The sequence below is a fragment of the Zingiber officinale genome, chromosome 3A, assembly GCF_018446385.1.
Source record: "Zingiber officinale cultivar Zhangliang chromosome 3A, Zo_v1.1, whole genome shotgun sequence".
NCBI classification, from domain to species: Eukaryota; Viridiplantae; Streptophyta; class Magnoliopsida; order Zingiberales; family Zingiberaceae; genus Zingiber; species Zingiber officinale.
Window position 1 is genome coordinate 28,360,867 of NC_055990.1, and position 26,091 is coordinate 28,386,957.

At 39.4% G+C, this 26,091-nt stretch overlaps 1 protein-coding gene across 1 annotated transcript; it reads left to right on the forward strand.

Moving 5' to 3' along the window:
- The first annotated feature begins 806 nt into the window (after nucleotides 1-806).
- On the forward strand, nucleotides 807-3,254 carry LOC122050292 (G-type lectin S-receptor-like serine/threonine-protein kinase At2g19130). Its single transcript, XM_042611211.1, has one exon. The coding sequence runs from the start codon at nucleotides 807-809 to the stop codon at nucleotides 3,210-3,212; it is 2,406 nt and encodes an 801-aa protein (XP_042467145.1). The 3' UTR covers nucleotides 3,213-3,254.
- The last annotated feature ends 22,837 nt before the right edge of the window (nucleotides 3,255-26,091 follow it).

Genomic DNA, 26,091 nt, shown 5'->3' on the forward strand with positions numbered 1-26,091 from the left:
ATGAAGACTTAATCCTTCATTTAATGATCATAATACAAGTTCAGGAATCAATCTTAACTTGTGTTACTGCACCTGAATAGCACGGGCAAGTCCAGGAAAAGAACAATTGACTCATCAGTCTAACCACTAAACTATACTTCAGCTCTACACGCTGAAGGAAGTCCATTAAACATTGACTCATCAGTCCATGTTTTTTTCTTAAAGTAAAAAAAGAAAAAATAGAAGTGACCAATCAATTCACTTGAGTGAGATTAACAAAGAAGCCAAACAACTAATTCTGCAAGGCATTCAGCAACAACCAATAACAGAAATACATCGGTGTTTGATAACAACTATATCTATTCGATATATAAATTCATCAGCATCAAGATACATTAGTAAGCTGCTACTTCTGGTATCGGGTAGAGATTTCAGGCGTTTTGCTACTTGACTACATATTGAGGAAACATGCAACATTTTCATTTATAAAAACTAGACATATATGGATGATCTACCATGGAAAGTCAATGATAAAATTGTTCATCCAATTTTAAAAAATATATGGATCATCTATCATGGAAAGTCAATGATAAGATTGTTCATCTAAATACACACAGCAGCAGGGAAAGTCTTAACATAAAATTTTAAATGTAACATATTTTTTAAAAAAATATGGATGATCTATCATGGAAAGTCAATGATGATATTGATCATCCAATTTGGTGAAAAAGACATTTGAACGGCGTTGAAGTCAGTTACTTCTAGATTCGAGCGACCATTAAATATTGCATCCCCTCCAAGCTCTCGTCGTATATTAGCCATCAGCAATGGCAATGGCATTGGCAATGGCTTCATGTTCTTCTGCAACTTCATTCTTGCTCTTATCCTTCTCCCTTTCCCTCTCTCTTCTCTCCTTCACCTCCGCAGCAACATCAACTGACACAATCTCTGCACAACATTCTCTGACCGGAAAACAGACCATCACCTCCGGAAATGGTACGTTCGTGCTCGGCTTCTTCACGCCACCAGGCAGCGGCGGCAACTACTACATCGGCATCTGGTACGGTAAGATCTCTGTGCTCAACCCCGTGTGGGTAGCCAACAGGGTCACTCCAGTCACGGACCCAACCACGTCGGAGCTTAAGATCTCAGGCGATGGCAAGCTCGTCCTCCTCAACCAGTTCAAATCCATCATATGGTCAACCAACGTCACCACCTTCTCATTCTACAACTCCACGATCGTCGCGGTCATCCTTGACACGGGTAATCTCCAGCTCAGGGATGAATCTAACTCCTCTCTCATCTTCTGGCAGAGCTTCGATCACCCCACCGACACTTGGCTTCCCGGCGCCAAGATTGGGTTCAACAAGCTCACCAGCACAGCCCAACGCCTCACTTCCTGGAAGAACAAAATTGACCCTTCTCCTGGACTCTTAACTCTCCAGAGTGATCCAACCGGTGCAACCTCTCAGTATTTTCTTTTATGGAATTCGTCCAAGGAATATTGGACCAGTGGAATCTGGGACGGAGACATCTTTACTTCTGTCCCGGAGATGAGGTGGAGAGGCGTCTTCAACTTCGCGTTCATCAACAACACTGAGGAGACCTATTTCACCTACGCTACCAATAATCCCAACCTCAAGATTAGATTTGTCATTGATTCTGAATCCGGCCAGATGCTCAGTTGGATGTGGATGGAGAATACACAATCATGGATGCTCTTCTGGGCTATGCCCAGGTTTAGCTGCTCGGTGTATGCGAGCTGCGGACCTTTCGGTAGCTGCAGTGATATGAGGAGCCCTTCTTGCAGTTGTGTCAGGGGTTACAGTGTGAGGTCCCAGAATGAATGGGATTTGGGTGACAGAAGCGCAGGCTGCGAGAGGGTCACTCCTTTGCAATGCGAACAAAACGCCAACAATACTGAGAAAGATGGCTTCTTTGAGATGCCAAACATTAAGCTACCTGATAACCCTAACACTTTGGCCACCGCTGGAAGCAGGGAAGGCTGCGAGTTGGCTTGCTTGAATAATTGCTCCTGCAGTGCTTATTCCTACAACGGTAGTGGCTGCTTTGTTTGGCATGGAGGGTTGCTGAATCTGAAAGAACAATATAATCAATCTGATGCAGGTACTCTTTACCTACGCTTGGCTGCCTCGGAGTTGAAATCTTCTGAAAGAAACAAGGAGAGAGTGGTAAGTTTGGTTATCATCGGTGCCGTTGTTCTGGCCATCTTCTTTTCAGGCGTTCCTGCCATTTTGATTGTGGTAAAGAAGCGAGAAAATAAGCGGATTATTGATAAAGCAAAGGCCATGCAGAGTCGTCTTGTCTCGTTCACATACAGTGAGCTACAGCAAGCCACACGGAAGTTCTCAACGAAACTCGGGGGAGGGGGCTTTGGATCCGTGTTTAAAGGGTTGTTTCCCGGCTCAATTGATATTGCTGTGAAGAAGCTTGAGGGTCTTTACCAAGGCGAGAAGCAGTTCCGCGCGGAGGTGAGCACACTAGGAGCCATTCAACATGTGAACCTCATTAGGCTACTTGGCTTTTGTTCTCAAGGGACCAAGAAGTTGTTGGTCTATGAGTTCATGCCAAGTGGTTCATTAGCTGATCAGCTTTTTCATAGCAACTCCAATGTTTTGGACTGGAAAACAAGATATCAAATCGCTATTGGAACTGCAAGAGGATTAGCTTATCTCCATGAGCAATGCAGGGACAACATCATACATTGTGACATTAAGCCAGAGAACATACTGTTGGACGATGCACTTGTGCCAAAAGTAGCTGATTTTGGTCTAGCAAAGCTCGTTGGAAGGAACTTTAGCAAAGTTCTCACAACCATCCGAGGAAGCAGAGGGTACATCGCCCCCGAATGGATTTCGGGTATGCCCATCACTACAAAAGTAGATGTTTACAGCTACGGAATGATGTTATTCGAGATCATATCGGGAAAAAGAAACCTAATGTACAAGGGAGAAAGTAGTTTTGAGTTCTTCCCCTTAGTTGCAACAAACAAACTCGTAATTGGAGATGTCAAAAGCTTGCTAGACCAAAGGCTAGAGGGTAAAGCCAACTCAGAAGAGTTTGAAATAGCTTGTAAACTTGCTTGCTGGTGCATTCAAGATGACGAGAGCTCGAGGCCAAAGATGAGTCAAATTGTTCAAGCTCTAGAGGGTAATCTAGACGTCGTCATTCCTCCTGTCCCAAGGTCACTCCAAGTCCTAAACAAGTCATGAACCAAGATCATCAATTCCTCTAGTTCACATCAGAACTAAGGATTACTGTGCCACTTCAACTGGTCCTCAGATAAGGAGTGCTGCAACTCAAATCCTGTTTAAGTTCCAATAAAACCAGGTGAAAGAGTTGTAGTGAGTTCATAATTTTTATTTTTTATTTTATTTTTGCATAATTTATTGTATGTGAACTTTAAATCCTTAGGTGGAGGTTGTTTGCTAATGAAGTGCGTTTATTTCACATTTTAAATTCATATTCAGATTTTCAGATATGATTCTCTTCCCATGCAGCAAACGGGTCCCCAAAAAACAAAAGAAAACATTGAATCAAAATTTGAATGTTGAATAGCCACGCTTAAAAGAAGAAAAAAAACATAAGTAATCAGTTTTCTAGAATAAAAATAGGTAAAATAATAGGCTGCAACACCAGCAAATAACTGAGGTATAACAACACAAGTAAAATTCTAGACGTGCTAATAAGGATAGATTTAAACAAACTATGTTTGAAAATAACTTCTGCTTGCTTCTGGTGTTCCTCAGCCAATCAATTCTTCTTGGACTGCTCATCAAACCGAAGCACTCATGCCGGGAATACTACTTGGTATGAGACTGAGTCCACTTGGTATCCTAGTGTGAATTGACTGATAGAACTAGTTCGTTCTTTTATTTTTCACAAAATAATGCCATTAGTGATGAAAGTTATCATCGTTAATCAGTCGTTAAATCAATGTAGCGACAAATTAGTGATGGAAATAAACAGTTGCAACGGATTTAGTAGACAATGGACCTAGCGATAGAAATAAAATTCTATCGCTAAATTTAGCGACAGAATTAAAAATTTTGTCGCTAAATAAAAGTTTCGTCATTAAATTAGCGATGAAAAATTATTTTTGTCACTATTTTAGCGACGGATCTTTTATTTCTATCGCTATTTTAATGATAAAGTTTTTGTTTCCGTAGCTAGTGATAGAGTTTTTATTTCCGTAGCTAATTTAGCGATGGAAATAATTTTCCACCACTAAATTAAGTTAAAATTTTCATAGAACCCCCTTATTTCAAAAATTAAAATCTTGTTTACATCCAAATTACAATTTAGCATTCAAAAACTCATTCATTACATTCAATATTCACAAACCATCATTCATAAACTATAATACATTACAAATCATCCATGATATATTCAGTATTCACAAATCAGAATACATTCAACATTCACAAATTATGATACATTCAATATTCACAAACTAATTCATTTATCAACAAAGCAACATTCATGTATAACAACAAAGCAATATTTAAAGCATTGTACATGGTTCAAAAATAATACATTCATTAATAATTCTTTCACAAAATCAAGCGCATATATTTCAAATCCAACACATCCCATCTTGCCCAACAACTAGTACATTCATCATCATCTCATATTGCAGCAAGTACAATACGATAGGTTTTTTAAAAAAACAAGCAGATGATTCAAATTTCACTAAATTTTTTATTTTTGAAAAAAAAACCGGCACATAAATGAATCTAAAGTTAAAATAGATATAAATAAGAGAAAAACTACTTATCAGAAAAATGCATAAATTGATAATCACAAGTTTAACATGTTTATAAAAAATATATCTTAATAAGAGTTTGGATATCTGCTGACGATGATAGAATATAGCTTCAAATCTAGGTTTTCAAGTGTTGACCTTTTATCTACATTCTTCTTGAAAAATATATAATACAATTAGAAATGCATATAGTATCAAAATTAACATAATTAGTTGCATGTTTTATAAGTGATAAATAAAAAAGTTAAGTTAAAGGTCAACACACCTTATTATGAGCTACTTATTAGTAGTGTTCAGGTCTTGATTCCCTTGTGAGTCAAAATCATGTGGCACTGGAAAATTTGGACTTCATCGAGATATGAATTCTTCCATTTTCCACTCTACTGCCATCTTGACAGGATCTTCAATCGACTCATCACTAACTCGAGATTGCTCTAATGTCGTGACCTGATACCTCAATTCTTGATTTTCTTGTCTTAACATTTTTACTTTAGTAGATGAAGAATTGGGATGACCCTTGAGCCTATGAGCTATCACATGACCATATACAACTTTTGTTTGGGAGTTAAGGCATAGAGAGAGTTGTTTTTTCTTCTACTGACAACCTCATAATATATATCATTTATAGCATCATGTGATAGAGTCTGTAACTCTGCTCCCTCTATGATAAACTGAGACATATGTCCAACTCGATTAGTCATATCATCCTATGTAAACAAAATATCTTGTTGCGTCCCTTGGTAGTTGGCTTGATGGAGTGAATTGCCTGAAAAAGAAAATAATATCTTTCCCGTTCTTTCAACTCTAATTAAAAGCAACAATAATTATAAATTAAAATAACGACTGGAATGAAGAGTCACAAGGTTTACTTGGTTACAACCTAGATGGTTGTTAATCCAAGGCAAGTGAAAGCGCAGTAAACATCTCCTTCGTTAAAGGCGGAGAAGCCTTTTACACTGGTTGAAAAGCTCAGACAATTGCTAGAAAATGATTGCAAGAGTCGATACTAAAGTTGTTACCTATTTCTTAGGTACAGGGGTCTTTTTAAAGCCCCTGGGAAAACTTATCCGGAGTTGGAAGGCGTCTTCAATAAGGTGGAAGGCGCCTCCAGCAAGGTGCCAAGGGATAAAGCTTTATCCCTAGGCAACGGTAACATCAGCCTGGTTGAAGGCGCCTTTGGAAGGTGCCTTCTACAGCGAGGCACGGAGGCATCGCGGAGGTGCCTCGAAGGCGCCTTTGATTCCCTTTGAAGGTGCCTCCTGCAGCATCTTCAACCTTCTTTTGCTCTTCTACTGTTCCGATCGCCTGGGTGATGTCGGCTAACCAAAATAGGGCTCACCCGAATCCAATTTCTGGCCTTCTCCTCGAGCAGGCTTCTGCTTCATCTTCTCGTCCCTCGGAATGTCGCGCACCTCCTTCTCGCCCACCGATGTACTCTTCCACAGCACCTCGTCTCTCAGATGCACCGAGCCCGTCGACTCCCTTCCCATGTCATCCTTCTCGCTAGTTGCGTCTTCCACTCGACTTCTTGTGTTCCTAAGCTTCTACACACTTAGACACAAAGATCAAAACATAGCAGAACCTAACTTAACTTGGTTGATTGCATTAAAACTACCACGGGATTCTAACAGTAATGAAGTTCAACATTTCTATGGTCGAGTAGGGATTTATTCAACAAACTATTAATCATTCACTAAATCTTCTTCTCTTCATATTCAATATAGAAACTTGACTAGCTTGTACCGCGAAAGTCAAGGGTTCAAATTTGTTGAATCTTTTGTTTACATTAATTTAAACTAAATTGTAGTTTGAATGTATTCTAGTACTTGTTCTTCAAGTCAGTTGTTCTTGGAGTCAGATCATACCATGAATATTTGAATAATATACACCTTTTTATGGGTAAAGTAGGATATTCAACCTCAATGATTTTGCCAAGTCTACCACAGTAATCAAATTCAATATTAGTGTTATTGATAGATCCTTTTACACAAACACCTAAATTATAGTTAGTGTGTGTGAATTGTGTTGTGTCATGTAAAATTTAATGCCATTAACATCATAATTAGAGTAGATTGTTATGTTATAGAGAGATCCTGATGCAAGATTCATTATCCTTTCATCTTGCACATTTGATCTATAGGGAAGTTGTGCTAGAGGAGGGTGAATAGTACTCATGACTTTCATGTTCGTTTTAAAACTCGAGAAAGACAACAGAATAAAGATAGAAAGATAAAAACAATGCAATTGCTAACACAACCAAGATTTACTTGGTTCAGAGCCTGTGACGACTTCTACTGCAAGGCTCGCACTCGTTGAGTGCTTTTGATGAACAATCACTAACCAATTGTAAAGTATTACAAATACAATATTATGTAAGTACATGCAATTTCAAATGTAAACAATATTGACGACTTAGAGGCGAATCTTGAACGTAGTCTTTGTCGGAGCAGGTTTTGGGTGTCGTGGGAGCTTTTTTTGAGTAGCACACAAAGAAGAACTTCTTTCAAATGTTGTTGTTGAGATGTTTGTTGAATCCTTATTTTATAGCACATTCAGAGCGCCTGGAACCTCCCCCGAGCGGCCCCACAGGGTTGACGTGGCATGCTCCCATCAAAACTCAATCCGACAAGAGTTATCCACCTCCGGGCATCCCAACCACCTCTGGCCGCCCGAACCGTGATATAGATCCATCAATCATCATGCTCTAGCTCGCTGTGAAGGTCGATGTTTGTCCATCCAAGCACCTGGAGTAACTCCGGATACCCTGACCGCGAGGGCGTTAGGCCAAGCACCTTACTGCTCAGCAAAGGCATCCCAGGCGCCCAGAGCAGCTCCGGACACTAGGACTCCATTTGAGCCCGGACTCCGGGTGCCTGGACTCTATTTGAGTGCCCGAACCACAATTTTCTGTGAACTTCTTTTTCTACAAAACAAGGTTAGTCTAGGTAAATAATATTTAAAGAATGACAAGTTTTGACAAATTTCATACTATCTAGTCCTAACTTTGAGCTTCACTGAAACTCTAAGTCGAATCGACGCCTACTATTTCCTTTTCAAGGAATGCGTCCTCACTACTCCTCTCAAGGGAAATTACATTTTGTCGGACTAGTCCTCTAGACCATTTGGACTTTTACTCAGCGTCTGAGATTTCAGAACTTCATGCAGAACGTTTGATCCATGACTTGTCCAGTCTTCCACTAGGTGTCTATGACTCCCAGAATTTTGACCTAGAGTTCTCAACTCTAAGATTTCGCCTAAAGTCCTAGACTTGCCAAGACTTTACCCAGTCCCTCTAACCAGGATTTTGTTACCTAATCGCAGTTAGGATTTTCCACCTGCCTAGCCTCAACTAGGACTTTTCCTTTGCCTAAGATCACTTAGGACTTTCCTGTAAACTTAGTCACACTTGTTATATCACAAGATAGCTTAACTTTGAACCCCTTTTTCATAATCAAAACACATGTTCAATCGTCTGGTGCTCCATGTACCAACAATCTCTCCTTTTTAATTATAATAATCTGGTTTAAAGTTAAGTAAAGCATAACAAAAATTAATGTAATATAAGGAATTTGAGCATGAGCATAAGTAAAATAATTTGATATTTTTTTTTAAATTTCCCCCTTATGCTCTCCCTTAATAAAAAATTATGTTTAAATTAACTTTTAACCTTTCTCTCTCCCTTTGACTTCTATCAAAAAGAGTACTAAGTTAGAGAGAGAAAAAAGTAAATGGAACTTTAAATTGAGAAGATAACTTTTAATTTTTTTTCCTTAAACTCGTCCTGAACGGGTCACTTAACTTTCTTTTTGAAACAAATATTTAGCTTTAAAAGGAATTTCTTTTCAAAAAGCTTAGCCTTAAAAAGAGTTTCCTACTTAGTTTTGAAAAGGAATTTCCTTGTGAAATTATGTGAAGAAGTACTTTATTTAAGAAATTTGACTTACTTTCTAGAAAGTACTTACTCACTTTTAATAAAATACTTTTAACTTAAAAAAAAAACTTAACTTTGAAGAAGTAACTTATTTTATGAAAAGTACTCACTTTCTTTTTGAAAAATACTTTAACTAAGAAAACTAAACTTTGAAAAATTTAACTTGAGATTTAAAAAAACTTTAACTTAAAAAGATATTTAACTTTAAAAATGTGAAAAAATGTTAACTCAGAGAAACATTTAAATGCTTAACTTAACTCCTTCCACACTCCATTGATTAATGCCTAAAAAAATTTAAGTTAATTATTTAAGTTCAAGGGTCCTAGAGTCAAAGCATGAGAAACATAGGAAGAAAATATAAAAGTTTTTTTTTTTTTATCAATTTTCCTAATTTTCCATCTCACTCTTTCTAAGTTATCAAACATGTTAAGTTTATGAGTTTGTGTGAGATAAAGTTAATCTTAATTTTAAAGTTAATTTTAATTTTTGAGAATATTATCTCTGAATTTTAGAAAATATTTAAGTATGAATATTATTTAATTTTGATTTTGAAAATATTTAAGTATGAATTTTAAAAATAATATTTAATTCTGAATTTTGAAGATAATATTTAATTCTGAATTTTGAAGATAATATTTAATTCCAATTTTAAAAGAATTTAAGTTTGGATTTTAAAAAAATTAAAGTTTAAATTATATTTAAATTTAAAACTAAATTATGATTTGAAAATAAGTAAGATTTTGAAATTAAGTTTTGAAAATAATTAAATTTTAAAATTAATTTTATTTTCATAAGGTTTAATTAAGTTTGGTTTGAGTAATTTCCATTTTTAACCTAAATCTATCTCACTCTTTTTCTAGATTTTCAATTAGGAAACCTTATGAGTTTTATATGATGATTAATTTTATCTTCAATTTTAACTTAAATTCTAAGCATTGATTTACATTTGAGTTAAACTAGGGTTTAACGGTTAGTTAATTAAATATTCATTCAATAATTGGCTTCCAGGTTGTGGCTAGGTACTAGGTCTTCTTGGATATTGGAACAACAACCACTTCTAGACAAAGTCTTTTAAAGAAATTGAATATTTAATTTTCTTTCTGAAAATTTTTGGTCTAACTAATCAAGTGTCGATCAAGCCTTAGTCTTTATTTACCCTAATATAAGCATGAATAAGAAAAAGTAGTAAATCAATCAGGATTATCTAATGAAAATAGTCTTTCTATTGCTCCCCCTGAATCATAGCCTTGATAAGGTCTATCAAGGTAGTGGATTTGATCCTTGGGGATCCAATATTGATTAAGTCTGACTTGATTAACCAAGTTTGATTTGAGGACCCAAGCTTGGACTAGGTTTCTATTTGGTCGTTTTACTAAAGATAAGTATGATCTGAACCTTTGTTTGGCCTTATATCCGAGTCCGGATTGATTATATATGACCCTTTATTTTCCAAGAATAAGATCAAGATTCTTGGAACCCAAAGTGAATCGTTCCAATGAGTCCTTAAGTTCTTTGACATGAGCTTTTAAATTAGAACTCTCTTCCTCAAGTTGTTGGACTTGAGTTGAGGTTTCATCTTGAACTTGTTCAGTTAAAGAACTTGGGTTAGTCACTTCCTTAAGGGTTGTTACCTCCTTTTGGAGTAACTTGACCTAGATATTGGATTGGCCAACTTTCTTAATAAATATGAAATTAACTTTTGTAATTCATCTACTTGAGTACCAACAACCAGAGAACTTATAGTATTGTTTGGCCCTTCGAAAATAAATACTGATCAATGGCTTCTTTTAGACTCGATTTCTGATCCATCTCTGGTTTCAAATTCAGACTCGGTTTTGACAATATAAGCTTGTACTGGTAGAGCAAGGAAGCTCTCTTGTTAGTATTTTTCTTCTTCTTTAGAGTCTTTGGACACATCAGACTACGTTGCTTTTAGGGCCTTCCTTGTCCTTTTCTTCTTTAACAATTTTTGAACTCGGCTAACTAGTTCGGAGGTGATCTCCTTATTGTCTTCTAATTCTAATTTGAGTTCAGGTTCAGGTCAAATTTGATCTTTGATTTCTTAGTCTTGCTTGTGCCTATAATAAAGCAATACCTTTCTCGGCAAGGCATGCATTAGTCTATTCGTGTAACTCAAAATTAGAAAATAATTTATCTAATCTAATAATTGAAAGATCCTTAGAAACCTTGTAGGCATCTACCATGGATGCCCATAAAATATTCTTAGGAAAGGGTTGTAGTGTATGCCTTATAATATCACGATTCTCCATTTTATGTCCAATTGAGTGGAGTCCGTTGAGCATATCTTAGATCCGGGCATGTAGTTGACTTGCTGATTCTTCATAGTACATTTTGATGTTATATAATTTATTTAACAACAAATCTTTCTTACATACCTTAGCATCGGAGGCTCCTTCATGAAGTTTGATCAAATTTTGCCAGAGATCCTTTGCATTACTAAATGGTCCAACTCGATTCAGCTCATCTTTGGTTAGTCCACATTATAGGGTTCAAGTTACCTTGGCATCATCCTTGATCTTTTTCATCAAGTGTGTGCCCGAATTTTCGCATGACACAAGTGCTCCAGTGTTGTCGACTGGTAGGGAGAAGCATGTTTGGATGATGATCCACATTTCTACCTCGGTATTCAGATAGTACTTCATTCGACCAGTCTAGTAGCTGAAATCCTCATTAGAGAAACGGGGCAAGCGTGTGGTACTATAGCCTTCTTGATGGGTCATTTAGTTAAGATATTGCAAAGGCAAAAATAATGAAACTTGTTCCAAGACTTAGTCTTGGATTAGGAGTGCGGTAGGAAAATAAGGTGAAAAATCGGCTCAAGTGGTGTTGCACCAATTTTAAGAAAAAATTTAATGAATTGACAAATTTGTGAGGAGAGGTTGTTAGACTAATTCTGACTTATGGAAAAATTTCAAAAATGAAAAAAAAAGGCATAGTTGTATCGAAAAAAGGCGTTTACCAAAAAATGGATGAAAAGGCAATGAAAAGAATACTCAAATGATAATTGTACTGATTTAGAGCGGCCCCGCTCTAATACCAATTATAGAATCATTGCACTAGAGGGGGGGTGAATAGCACTCATAGCTTTCACGTTTGTTTTAAAACTTGAGTAAAAGAAGTAGAATAAAGATAGAAAGATAAAAATAATGTAATCGCTAACACAACCAAGATTTACTTGGTTTGAAGCCTGTAACGACTCTTACTCCAAAGTCTGAACTCGTTGAGTGCTTTTAATGGACAATCACTAATCAATCATAAAGTATTACAAATACAATATGATTTAAGTACATGCAATTTTAAATGTGAATAATACTAATGACTTAGAAGTGAATCTTGAATGTAGTCGTCGTCGGAGCAGCTTTTGCGCATTGTAGAAGCTTTTTCTGATCACCACACAGGAGAAGAACTTCTTTCAAATGTTGTTATTGAGATGCTGGTCGAAACCTCCTTTTATAGCTCACTCCAAGCGCATAGAACCTCCCCCGGGTGCCCCCACAGGGCTGATATGACATGCTCTTGTCGAAACTCGATCCGATAAGAGTTATCTGCCTCCGGGCACCCGGACCACCACCGGTCGGCCCGACCATGAACTAGGTCCACCAATCATCGCACTCCAGCTCGATGTGAAGATTTATTTTTAGCTATCTGGGCGCTTGGAGCAACTCTGAACACCCAGACCACGAGGGCTCCTAGCCAGGCACCCTGCTGCTTGGCGAAGGCATCCCGGGTGCTAGGAGCATCTTCGAGGGCCCAGACTCCCCGAGTGCCCAGACCATCATTTTCTGCCAACTTCTTTTTCTACAAAACAAGGTTAGTACAAGTAAATAATATTTAAAGAGTGATAAGTTTTGAAAGCCTTTGAACTATCCGGTCCTGACTTTGAGCTTCGGTGAAACTCTAGGTCGGATCAATGTCTACTATTCCTTTTTCAGGGAACGCGTCCTCACATACTCCTTTAAGGAGAAATTACTTTTTGCCAGACTGGTCCTCCAGATCATCTAGACTTTTGCTCAGTGTTCGAGCCTTCAGGACTTCATGCTGAATGTCTGATCCACGACCTGTCTAGTCTTCCACTTGATGTCCGTGACTCCTAGAATTTTCTCTTAGAATGTTCAACTTTAGGATTTCGCCCATAGTCCTTGACTCGCCAAGACTTTGCCCAGTCCCGCGGACTAGGACTTTATTGCCTAACTGCAACTTGGACTTTCTACCTGGCTAGCCTCAACTAGGACTTTTCCTTTGCCTAAGATCACTTAAGACTTTCCTACAAACTCAGTCACACTTGTTAGATCACAAGATAACTTAACTTTAAACCCCTTTGTCATAATCAAAATACAGGTCCGATCATCTCGTGCTCTCTGCACCAACATGATCTATGGTTCTTCACCTAGAAAAGTATTTATGATATAAATTATCGATTATATAATACACTTTCAGAAAATAATTTAGTTCCTAACCTACATAGATTTTAAACCATAATGCAAATTCCATCTCTTCCTTTTTCTCTACCTCACTTGCACTTATTAATGGACTTTGTAATTGTAGTTATTGTTCATACAATCTGCCAAAGAAGATAATTTTAAGACATAAGGTATAACAAATAAACATTAGGGGATAAATATTTGAATATAGAAGTTAACTCACTTTATGTAGGGTTTAACCTCATCATAGTTCAAAAGTATGTATATTCTTGCTGCAAGGAATTCTTTTCAATTTTACCATCTATAAATATATGTACTCATTAGCTTATCAGGAAACTTAAAAATAAACAGCATCTCTTATAGGATCGAAAGTACTAGGAGGGGGGAGGGGTGAATAACGCTTGTGGCTTTGACGTTCATTTAAAACTTCGGAGAAACAAGCGACAGCAAAATATAGAAAGAAAGGACAAGACAATGCTAACATAACCAAGATTTACTTGCTTCAGAGCTTGTGGCGACTCCTACTCCAAGGTCCGCATCCGCATGTGAGAGTGCTTTCGATGGGCAATCTGTAACGACCCACCTCCTACTGATACTAGACTGCGAGGCCAGACCGTCACATTATGCAGTGCTAAACTATAAGGTGCGGAATTCTGTATTAAGTAAAACTTTCTGCTAATGACTGTTACAGTCTATAACTTAGTTTCAAGACCTTTTCATTGTCGTACATAAGCTAGGGAAGGAGACCTAGACTCCCTACTTGATCAGAAACTGAAATTAAACACTTCTGGCTAGAATCAGGCATCCCAATCGATCGATTGATCGATTGGAGTTGTCTGATCGATCCACTGATCGATTCAGCGTGCTACTATGCACGGATGAATTTCTGGATCGATCGGCTGATCGATCCAGCTTGACTAATCGATCCAGTGATCGATTCAGAAGCTCTCTGTTCGCGAGAGCGATTTCTCGATCGATCTACCAATCAATCCAGCTTGGCTAATCGATCCAGTGATCGATCCATAGGCTCTCTGTTCACGGGGACTTCTTCCAATCGATCAGCTGATCGATTGAGGACTGCTCAATCGATCGACTGATCGATTGGGTTTCTGATTTCTGTAGAAACCAGTTTCGACTTCGTACAAAACCTGCAGTAACTCAACTACAACCACCACACTACTATTAAACATGTTATTACTCATGATTAGCTATCTAATATCATGACAACTAACAATCTATGCATAACTTTTATAATCCAAGACACTTAAATAACTAAAGTGCAGAAAGGAATAACATAAAGGAAATGCTAAGTTCTTAAGTTGCTAGTTTCTCCAAAGATCGTTATTCCAAGTTCCCTTCCACACACATCTTCATTGCATTGATCTCCAGCCTCCGCTAATCCATCTTTCCTTTACCTTTATCTGTAGTATAAGGAAAAAAAAGTATCTGTAAGCTTGGGAGCTTAGTAAGAAACCATCTACCTCACAAAAACATACATTCGAAGAAAATCATGCTTTCAAAAGATGCTATTTGAAATATATGCTAATGATCATGCTGAGAATGCTAAAACATGGTATATAGACAACTGAAGTCATGTTAAACAAATACTGAACAAAACTAATCATTTTATCAACAAGTTAACTAAAACGATACATGAGCTAAGCTATTTGTTATAACATTAAGCAAACTAAACTGAAGCTAAACTGTATTCACATATTTAGTTGTGAAGTTTGAAAACTATTTTCATAAGTAGATAAAAATACTAATCATGCTGCTATTGGGCCCGACAACTGTACTTACAATGCGCGCATCCCTAACTAAACTCGGGGTTGCAAATCCCGATTCTAGTAGGGTTTACTAGATTATCTAAACCTAGGGATGACTGTGGGAGCCCAACCCAAGGACAACTGAAGTCCAGTATAGTGCCACTGAAAAGTAAAATACTGATTTGTAGCTAATATACCTTACCTTGCCCTTACTATGTTATCTGGACCTAGATCTAGGTTATCTGAACCTAGAGGTGACTGTGGGAGCCCACCCATTGGATCATAGTCCTATATAAGCTGAAGCAAGGCTAAGTATGCTATAAAATGCTCCTATTGCATTTATCTAAGCTATTAAAAATGCCTATGTTGCATTTAATTGAGCTAAACATTTTATCAAACATTTGGTGTGCACTAATTCACACCCTATGTGCTGGAAATCTGTATACAACTAAACTAAAGCATAAAATCATGAAAAGAGCTATTATACTGCAGGTGAGGGGTTTCTTACCTCCTACGCTAGTTTTTCTTACAATCCAATCACTAGGTTTTCCGGAGAAGGGATCTCTTCGATGATCTTCTCGCGTCTATGCGTTCTTCTCGCGGAGAGGAGCGTCCTCATACCTTTGATGTTGCCGGAAGATACTCCTATGGCCCTAGGGATAGAACCCTAGGTTCTTCCTGAGGTTGGCGCTGAGAGATGAGGAAGGGAGAGGGGTCGGCGGGTGAGGGTTTGAGGGAGAGAAAATTATCGATAAAAAATAATCAATCCCCACTTAAATCTCCTATTTATATTAAGTGATTAATTTCACCCCAACTAAATCATAAATATTATTGTTCCTCTCTTCTTTCAGCACACCCCTGTTGGGGCTACCTGGTTACTTAAACTCTCTATAAGTCGTAGGGTTCGCTAGGTCTCGGGTTCGATTCCCGCTTAGGCTATTTTACATTTCTATTTATTTTTGCTACTTCCGCTACTCTAAAAATTCTATAAAAATATCCTAAAATTCCAGAAAAATAATAGAATATTTCTAAAATTACTTTGAGAATTTTCGGGCGTTACAATCCCCCATACCTTATAAAAAGTTAGTCCTCGAACTTAGAATAACTCTGGGTACTTCTGTCTCATACTAGCTTCTGTCTCCCAAGTTGCCTTTTCTACTGTGTGACTTTGCCAAATGACTTTTACTAATGGTACTTTCTTGTTCCATAATTTCTTAACTTCTCGGTCTATTATCTGAATAGGCCGACTATCATAGCTGAGGTCTTCGTGGACTTGTACCGACTGGGGCTCAATCACCTGGGTGGCATCTGGGATATGCTTCTTCAGCATAGAGACATGAAATACGTTGTGAATAGCTGACATCTCCTGGGATAGCTCTAGCTCATATGCTACCTTGCCAACTCTTCTGGTAATAAGGTATGGTCCCACATATCTGGGACTTAGTTTGCCCTTCTTCCCAAAACGCATTACTCCCTTCATGGGAGCCACTCGGAGAAATACTATATCCCCAACTGAAAACTCTAAGGGTCTGCGCTGTGTATCAGCATTGCTTTTCTGGCGGCTCTGAGCTGTCTCTATCCTCTGGCGGATCTGCTGTATTGCTGCTGTGGTATTTGCTACTAGATCTGTCTGAAGTTCCAGCTCTTTCTGTTCACTACTCTCATACCAGCAGATTGGAGATCTATACCTCCGCCCATAGAGAGCCTTGTAAGGTGCCATACCGATAGTGGTCTAATAGCTATTGTTGTATGCAAATTCTGCTAAACTCAGGTATTTGTACCAACTTCCCTTGAAGTCTAGGGCACATGCTCGGAGCATATCTTCGAGTACTTGATTTACTCGCTCTGTCTGACCATCTGTCTGCGGATGAAAAGCTGTGCTAAACTTTAACTTGGTGCCCAACGTTGACTGTACACACTCCCAGAAGTGTGACGTGAACCTACTGTCTCTGTCTGAAATGATGGTCCGTGGGACTCCATGCAGTCTGACAATCTCCTTGAGATACAACTGAGCTAGTTGCTCCATGGAGTAGGATATCCTAATAGCTAAGAAGTGGGCTGATTTAGTCAACCTGTCGCCTATTACCCAGATGACATCAAAACCATTCGTGGTTCTGGGTAATCCCACTATGAAATCCATGGAAATATCCTCCCACTTCCATTCTGGGATCTGAATGGGCTGCAGAACTCCTCCTGGTCTCTGATGTTCTGCCTTGACCCTTTGACAGGTTAGACAAATACTAACATACCTAGCAACGTCTCTTTTCATCCCAGGCCACCAAAAACATTTCTTCAGGTCTTGGTACATTTTGGTGGAGCCAGGATGCATCGCATAAGGAGTCCTGTGAGCCTCGTCTAGAATCTTCCTCCGTAGTTCCTCCTGATCCGAAACGCATAGTCTGTCACCAAAATATAATACCCCACTATCTGAGACCCTGAACTCTCCACTTTCTGATTCTGTTAACCCTTATTTGATTTTCTGAATTTCAGGGTCCTGATCCTGAGCTGTCTGGATGTCACCAAGCAGGGTAGATGCTAAAGTCATAGTAGAGAGCTGTCCCACTATAAGTTCGAGACCAAAATCCGTAATCTCCTTCTGTAGGGATGGTGACATGGCTGCCAGGGATAATAAGGTGGCACTGGACTTCCTGCTAAGTGTGTCTGCCATCTTATTGGCCTTTCCTGGGTGGTAGAGGATGCCTATATCATATTCCTTGACCAGCTCGAGCCATCTGCGCTGTCTCATATTCAGATCCTTCTGAGTGAAGAAGTACTTCAAACTCTGATGATCTGTATACACTCTGCACTGAGCTCCATACAAGTAATGTCTCCAAATTTTGAGAGCGAAGACAACTGCTGCAAGCTCGAGGTTATGAGTAGGGTAGTTCCTCTCATAATCCTTGAGTTGTCTGGAGGCGTAGGCGATCACCTTGCCATTTTGCATCAGTACTGCTCCTAGTCCCAACTTAGAGGCATCACTATAAATATCAAAGCTGTCTGTGTTTTCTGGTAGAGCCAGAATGGGAGCACTGGTCAATCTCCTCTTTAGCTCGCTGAAGCTGTTCTCACAGTCCTCTGTCCACTGAAATTTTCTGTTCTTTCTGGTAAGAGCTGTCAGTGGGGAGGCTATCCTGGAGAAATCCTCTACGAATTTTCTGTAATAGCTCGCTAGTCCTAAGAAGCTTCTGATCTCACTGGCGTTCTTAGGTCTTTTCCAGTTACTCACAGCCTCTATCTTGTTGGGGTCTACCATAACACCATCCTTGGAGATGATGTGATCCAGAAAGGACACCTGATCGAGCCAGAATTCACACTTCGTGAACTTGACGTACAGCTGGTTCTGATGAAGGATCTGTAGTACTGTCTTCAGGTGCTCTGCGTGTTCTTCCTGAATTCTGGAATAGATAAGAATGTCGTCGATGAACATGATAACAAACTTATCTAAGTATTCCCTGAATACTCTGTTCATGAGATCCATGAAGGTAGCTGGAGCATTTATCAAGCCAAAGGGCATGACTACGAACTCATAATATCCGTATCTGGTCCTGAAGGCTGTCTTGGGTATATCACCTTCTTTAACACTAACCTGGTGATATCCTGACCGGAGGTCTATTTTAGAGAACACTGCTGCTCCCTTTAGCTGATTAAATAGGTCATCTATTCTGGGAAGAGGATACCTGTTCTTGATCGTGACTTGGTTCAGTGCTCTGTAATCTATACACAGGTGCATGCTCCCGTCCTTCTTCTTCACGAACAATATAGGTGCTCCCCATGGTGAGTGACTAGGACGTATGAAGCCCTTGTCAAGCAGCTCCTGTAGTTGCTCCTGAAGTTCCTTCAGTTCTGTTGGAGCCATGCGGTAAGGTGCTTTGGAGATGGGATTTGTACCGGGAATGAGTTCTATCTCGAATTCAATCTCCCTGTCTGGTGCTAGGCCTGATAACTCTTCAGGGAAGACTGCTGGGTAGTCACATACAACTCGGACCTCTTCTAGCTTTTGGTCCTTGTCCTGACTAGTATTGACTACATGCGCTAAAAATCCCGTACATCCTGAATCTAGCAATTCTGTGCTTTCAGAGCTGAGAGAAATTTCTTGGCTTTTCTCTTTGGTTCTCCGCTGTACTCAAATTGTACTCCTGCTTCAGGTTGGAATATGACTTTTTGTTTACGACACTCGATAGAGGCACCGTATCTGATCAGGAAGTCCATTCCAAAAATGACATCGTAATCAGTTATATCTAGCACTATCATATCACAGAAGAGTTCTCTGTCTGCTATAATGACTGGCACTGCTCTGAGCCAGTGCGTGGATGTCATAATTTCTCCTGAAGGTAGTGTTGTCAGAAATTGACCACTGAGTACCTCTGGAGGTATCGCTAACTTTTTGGAAAACGCCCTGGATATATAAGAATGGGTTGCCCCAGTATCGAATAAGACAGTTGTACTTTGTTGTAAAATACTGATCTAACCTATAACAACTGTCGAGGCATTCGCTACATCCTCTCTGGTGAGTGAATAGATCCTCGCGTTCGTCGTGGCTGAGGGAGCTTCTAGTCTGCCCTGGCTGATGTATGGACCATCTAAAGCAGCCTGCATCTGGTGTAACTGGGCTGGCTGGCCTCCATACTGAATCAGCTGTGGTTGAGGAAAACCGGCCTTGTTCGGGCACTGCTTAGCCATATGCCCCTCTTGTCCACATTCGAAGCATCCTCGTGTGCCCTTGCGATAAACTCCTGGGTGGAATTTCCCACAAGTAGAACACTTGGGATAACTAGGTTGTTTGCTGGTTGGTCCTCCTTTTGGGTAACTCCCTGGTTTGCATTTGCTGCTGGAGTTCCCTTTCCAGTTAGAGCTGTGGCCCTGGTGTTTCTGAGTACCTGAGCCTCCTTGTCCTTTAGATTTTGAAAAGGCTTGCTTCTGTTGCTTGATGCTGTTCTGGTAATGTTCGGTGGTCAGAGCACTAGTTATCAGTTCTTCTGTGGTTTGCGGCCTATGAACGCCGCTGGCCATGTTCATTGCTATTTCCGGCCTTAGCATTTTGAGCATCAACCGGACCTGTTCTCTTTCAGTGCTGACTAGTTCAGGACATAGACGAGCCAATCTGTTGAATTTCTTCAGGGCTTCCTCCACTGAAAGGTTGCCCTGGCGAAATTCAGTGAACTCGTCGTAGTGGCGGTTTGTAACTCACATGTGAAAGAACTCTTCAAAGAATTCTCTCTCGAAGTTAGCCCATGTCATCTGGTTCACTGGGCGCTTCACCTTAATTCTTTCCCACCACATACGTGTGTCTCCTGTCAGGCAGAAGGAGGCGCATTTCACCTTCTCCACCTCTGGCCAGTCCAGAAGCTCCATCGTACTCTCCAGTGTTTTGAACCAGGCTTGAGCATCCCATAGTTCACTGGTGCCTGAGAAATTCTCTGGCTTAATTTTCTGCCACTGGATTAGATAGACTTCCCTCCTTGCCCCTGCTGCTGGGGCTACTGGTGCTGTAGATTGGACTGGTGGAACCGCTATAACTGCTGGGGTTGACATGTTAGGTTCCGGTGTGACAGTGGGAGTGTTCTGCTGATTAGCCCTTAAGGTGGCTATCTCCTGTTGCTGTTCAGCTAACTGCTTCTGTAACTGAGCTACTACTGTTGTAAGGTCTGAAGGAGGCACTGAGCTGCCTGCCTCATGCTGGGGCTCAGTAGTTGGTGTCTTTCTAGCTGGGCGTCCTCGCACCATTTTCTAATGAAATAGAGGACATACATAACTAATAGGATCATATTGCATAACTATTGTTATCATGTTATGTACTATCATACATATATAAGCATGCTTTAGTTATCTAGGAACATGAAAACAAACAAAACATAAATGAAGTGAGAGACATTCTTACTTGGAAGCTGAAGGTTCAATGCTGATGTGTGTGTGCGGAAGTATGGAATTTGCTCTGATACTACTCTGTAACGACCCGCCTCCTACTGATACTAGACTACGAGGCCGGACCGTCACACTATGCTGTGCTAAACTATAAGGTACGGAATTCTGTATTAAGTAAAACTTTATGCTAATGACTGTTACAGTCTATAACTTAGTTTCAAGACCTTTTCATGGTCGTACATAAGCTAGGGAAGGAGACCTAGACTCCCTACTTGATCAGAAACTGAAATTAAACACTTCTGGCTAGAATCAGGCATCCCAATCGATCGGTTGATGGATTGGAGTTGTCTGATCGATCCACTGATCGATTCAGCGTGCTACTGTACACGGATGAATTTTTGGATCGATCGGCTGATTGATCCAGCTTGACTAATCAATCCAGTGATCGATTAAGAAGCTCTCTGTACGTGAGAGCGATTTCTCGATCGATCTACCGATCGATCTAGCTTGGCTAATCGATCAGCCGATCGATCCAGAAATTCATCCGTGCATAGTAGCACGCTGAATCGATCAATGGATCGATTAGACAACTCCAATCGATCAACCGATCGATTAGGATGCATGATTCTAGCCAGAAGTGTTTAATTTCAGTTTCTGATCAAGTACGGAGTCTAGGTCTCCTTCCCTAGCTTATGTACGACCATGAAAAGGTCTTGAAACTAAGTTATAGACTGTAACTGTCATTAGCAGAAAGTTTTACTTAATACAGAATTCCGCACCTTATAGTTTAGCACAACATAATGTGACGGTCCGGCCTCGCAGTCTAGTATCAGTAGGAGGTGGGTCGTTACACAATCACTAATCAATCTAGAAAGTTACAAATGATTACAATTTGAATAAGTAACTTCAACAATAATAAAATGATACCGATGACGTAGAAAATCAAATCTATAGTGCAACCATTGTCGGAGCAACTTTTGGGCACTGTAGAGGTCCGGAGTAGCTCACAAAAGCAGAAGTTGTTTACATTGATTTCTTGAAGTTGCTGGCTGAAGCCTTCTTTTATAGCCTCATCCGGGCGCTTGGATCCCCTCTCAGATGCCTGGACTGTGCTAAGGTGGCGAGGTCTCATTGAAACTTCATCCCTAAAGTTTATCCATTTTCGGGTGCTCGGACCCCCTCTAGGTGCCTGGACTGCTAAAGTGGGTCTGCCAGTCGTCATGCTCCAGCTCAGAGTGGATCAAATTTTGGTCATCTGGGTGCCCAAAGTACCTTTGAGCGCTCAGACCACTAGGGTGCCTGGCCAAGCACTCGCTCGAGCTGCTGCTTCGCCGAAGCTTGCTTGGGCGTCCAGATCCCCTCTGGGCGCCCGACTGTCTTTTTCTAGCACTTCACTTTCCACAAAAAAGAGTTAGTTTAGGTAATAAACACTATATATAAAGTATGAATTTGATAGCCTTTGGACTGTCTAGTTTTGACATTAAGTTTCGTTGAAACTCTAGGTCGAACTAACGCCTACTGTTTCCTCTTCGGTGATCACGTCCTCAGTTACTCTTCTCTGGAGATATTACCTTTTGCCAAACCAGTCCTATAGACCATTTGGACTTTTGCTTAGTGTCTGAATCTTTAGGACTTCATGCTAAATACCCGATCTCTGACCCATCCAATCTTTCTCCTGGTGTTCACGGCCCCTAGGACTTTCACCTAATGTCCTCGACTCTAGGATTTCGCCTAATATCCTCGACCTATCAAAACTTTGCCCAGTCCCCCAGACTAAGACTTCATTGCCTAACCGCAGCTAGGACTTTTCATTTGCCTACGATCACTTAGGATTTTCCTGCACACTCATTTCAACTTGTTAGAACAACAATAATACTTAATTTAGAACCCTTTGCTATTATCAAAACTCAGGTTCGATGGTCTAGTGCTCCCTGCACCAACAATCTCTTCCTTTTTTATTATGGCAACACAGTTCATAGTTAAGTTATGTACATAGATAACAGGTAAGAATGAGCAAGTATTTTCATAAATAAATAATGTTTTTTTTCAAAAACTATGTTTCTAAGTTTGAAATACAACTAAGAATTCTTTAAGAGTTCAGAAACTCCTCTTGAAATATAGCACTTTCTTAACAAAAACTTAGTTTTCAAAAGTTTGGTTTTTCTTTCAATACTTAGGTAAACACTTAGCTAAACATACTTAGCTAAAAATACTTTTAAAAACACTTCATTTTATTCTTGCTTTAAACTCTTTTTTTTCAAGGATAATTGAACTTTTTTCTTTAAAAAAACTTAACTTCCTTTTCAAGAGTACTTAACTTATTTTTTGAAAAATACTTTAACTTAACTTGGAAGAAGTACTTTTTAAAAATTTAACTTACTTCTGAAAAGTACTCACTTTCTTTTTAAAATATTTAAAAAAATACTTTAACATTAAAAAAATATTTAACTCTAAAAATTTGAAAAATACTTTTACTTTGAAAATTTGAAAAATATTTTAACTTTGAAAATTTGAAAAATATTTTGTTTTTGAAAAAAATATTTTAACTTTGAAAATTATATAAATTTGAAATTTTAAAAAATTCTTTCACATTGAAAAAATATTTAATTTTGAAAAAAAATACATAACTTCTTTTACTCCCCCTTTGACATATCAAAAATATTAAGCGGAGAAAATAAGCTATTTATTAAAAAAACTTTAAAAAATCATTTTTAATCTCCCCATTAATTAATACATTAAACACATTTTAAGTTAGTGCTATAATTTTGAGGGGGAAAGTCAATGAATTTTATCCTAGAGTTCAAGCATGTAAGGATCAAAGTAAATAGAATTTAAAAAAAAAATAAAAACAAACATCTACTTTCCTTAGAATAAATGTCTAACTTTTAGCTATTAGCTGTTTACTATAAGGTAACAATGTTCACTTGGTTAGTCAAGTTAAGTAATTGATCCAGTTAATTTAATTAAAAAGGATGGCTTAACTTGATCAATTTGAATCAGTATTTATAGCCTAGACTTATATTGATGGACAAACATAAACATTTTGAAGTCCAGACAATACCTTATGTATCTCACACCATTCTAAGTATTTTTTCATACATAAGTAAGGTATTCCTAGTGTGCTTATGAGATTCTCTAGCTGAAACCTATGGGTACATGTTTTCTAGGAGAAAAACCTAGGCTAAGTCCAATCTTTGAAAGCACTAGCAAAATTGGGAGTTTTGAAGAAAATAAAATAATTTATCCTAGAATTTTAAAACAAAGCTGAATGTGAAAACCCATAATTTAATTTTTTTGAAAAGGCAAAACAATAAAAAGATTGATTTTCAAAAGTTTAGAATCTATTCTACTAAGCACATACCTAATTATCTTCTAAGTATACTGACTCAAGTTCTGGTAAGAGTTTTATAAAAATATCTACTAGGTTTGACTTGAACTCAATATAGTCAAGTACAATATCGCCCCTAGCTACATGATCCCTTACAAAGTGGTGCTTAACCTCTATGTATCTAGTGTTGGTGCAATGAGCACCAGATGATCGAACCTGAGTTTTGATTGTGGCAAAGAGTTCAAAGTTAAGCTGTGGTGTTATCTAACAAGGTTCATGGAGCTTGCAGGAAAGTCCTAAGTGATACTTAGGCAAAAGTCCTAGCTGCGGTTAGGCAAGGTGAAAACCCTAGGGGGCGGTAACCCTAGGTCCTAGGGGGTGGTAACCCTAGGTGAAGGAAAAAGCCTAAGGGGGGGTGGGGTGGGTAACCTTAGGTCCTAGGGGGTGGTAACCCTAGGTGGAGAAAAACCCTAAGGGGCGGCAACCTTAGGTCCGAGGGGGCGGTAACCCTAGGTGGAGGAAAATCCTAAGGGGGGTAACCTTAGGTCCTACGGGGTGGTAACCCTAGGTGGAGAAAACCCTAGGGGGTGGTAACCCTAGGTGAAAAGTCCAGTCGGTCTGAAGGACCGGACTGACATTAGGTAATCTCTCCTGAGGGGAGTAGGTGAGGATGCATTCCCCGGAAGAGGGAACAGTAGGTGTCGGTTCGACCTAGGGTTTCCGGTAGGAAATCCGAAGTCAGAACCGGACATTCCTAAGACTGCCAAAATATTCTATTCATATTATTATTTTGTGCTAACTTTGTTTTGCAGGGTATTTTTGGGACTAACATACTTTGCAGGTACAAAAGAGCACCTTAAGTCTCGGATGAACAGTGTCCGAGGCGCCTCCATGGAGCTTGGAGGCGCCTTAGGTACAGAATGTGAGCTGGCCACGAAGCAGTGCTGGAGGCGCCTTGGATGGAGCTGGAGGCACCTTGGACCAAGGCTTGGAGGCACCTTGGAGTGGCTTGAAGGTGCCTTCAAGCTGATAAGGTGCGACGAGTTCAGCAGTGATCCACACGGGTGACTCGGAGGCCTGGAGGCGCCTTGGATGGTCTTGGAGGCGCCTCCAACAGGCTTTAAAAGGAGGCTTCGAACAACAGGTTGAATCATCAATTAAAAAGCTATCCTTTGACTGTTGGCTGCTCAAGAGACGACCCTGAAGTGCTGTAGCTACGCCCCGACAACCAGGAGCTGCGATTCTACTATTCTTTGTTGTCGGTATCATTATTTCTAAGTACTCTTAGTTGTAATCTCAAATTGTACTGAATTTACGATACTATAGTTGTTGTCCACCGAAAGCGATCAACGATCGCGGGCCTTGGAGTAGGAGTCGCTTAGGCTCCGAACCAAGTAACGTATTGTGTCTCTCTGTGTGATTATTTTATTTCCGCTGCTAACTCTCGAACGTTTTATGATTCTGAAACGAGTGAAAGCCACGAGCGCTATTCACCCCCCCTCTAGCGCTTCTCGATCCAACAATTGGTATCAGAGTGGGGTTGCTCTGAATTGGTATAACTACTATTCACCCCGCCTTCCGTTGTTTCCCTCCAAAATTATTTTCGAAAAATTCATTTTCATCTTTTCACGGTTTATTAGTATTGATAAAATATCAAATTTGGCAAAATTTGAAATAATATTTTTTTAATATTTTTTAATACTATTTTATTATTTTTTCTTGAAATTCGTGAATTTCTATTTCTATCCTTCTACCACACTACTAATCTAGGATTAAGTCCTGGGACAAGTTTTTTGTTCACTTTTTCGTGCAAGATTCAATGGCTCTCCAAGAAGGCTATAGCACCACTCGTCCACCACTCTTCTCCGGCGAAGACTTCGGCTACTGGAAAGGCCGAATGGAGTCATACTTGTAAACTGAGTTCAAAGTCTAGATGATCACCAAGACCGAGCTCGAACTACCAACCGACAGCGCCGGCAAGCCACTACCGTGCGAGA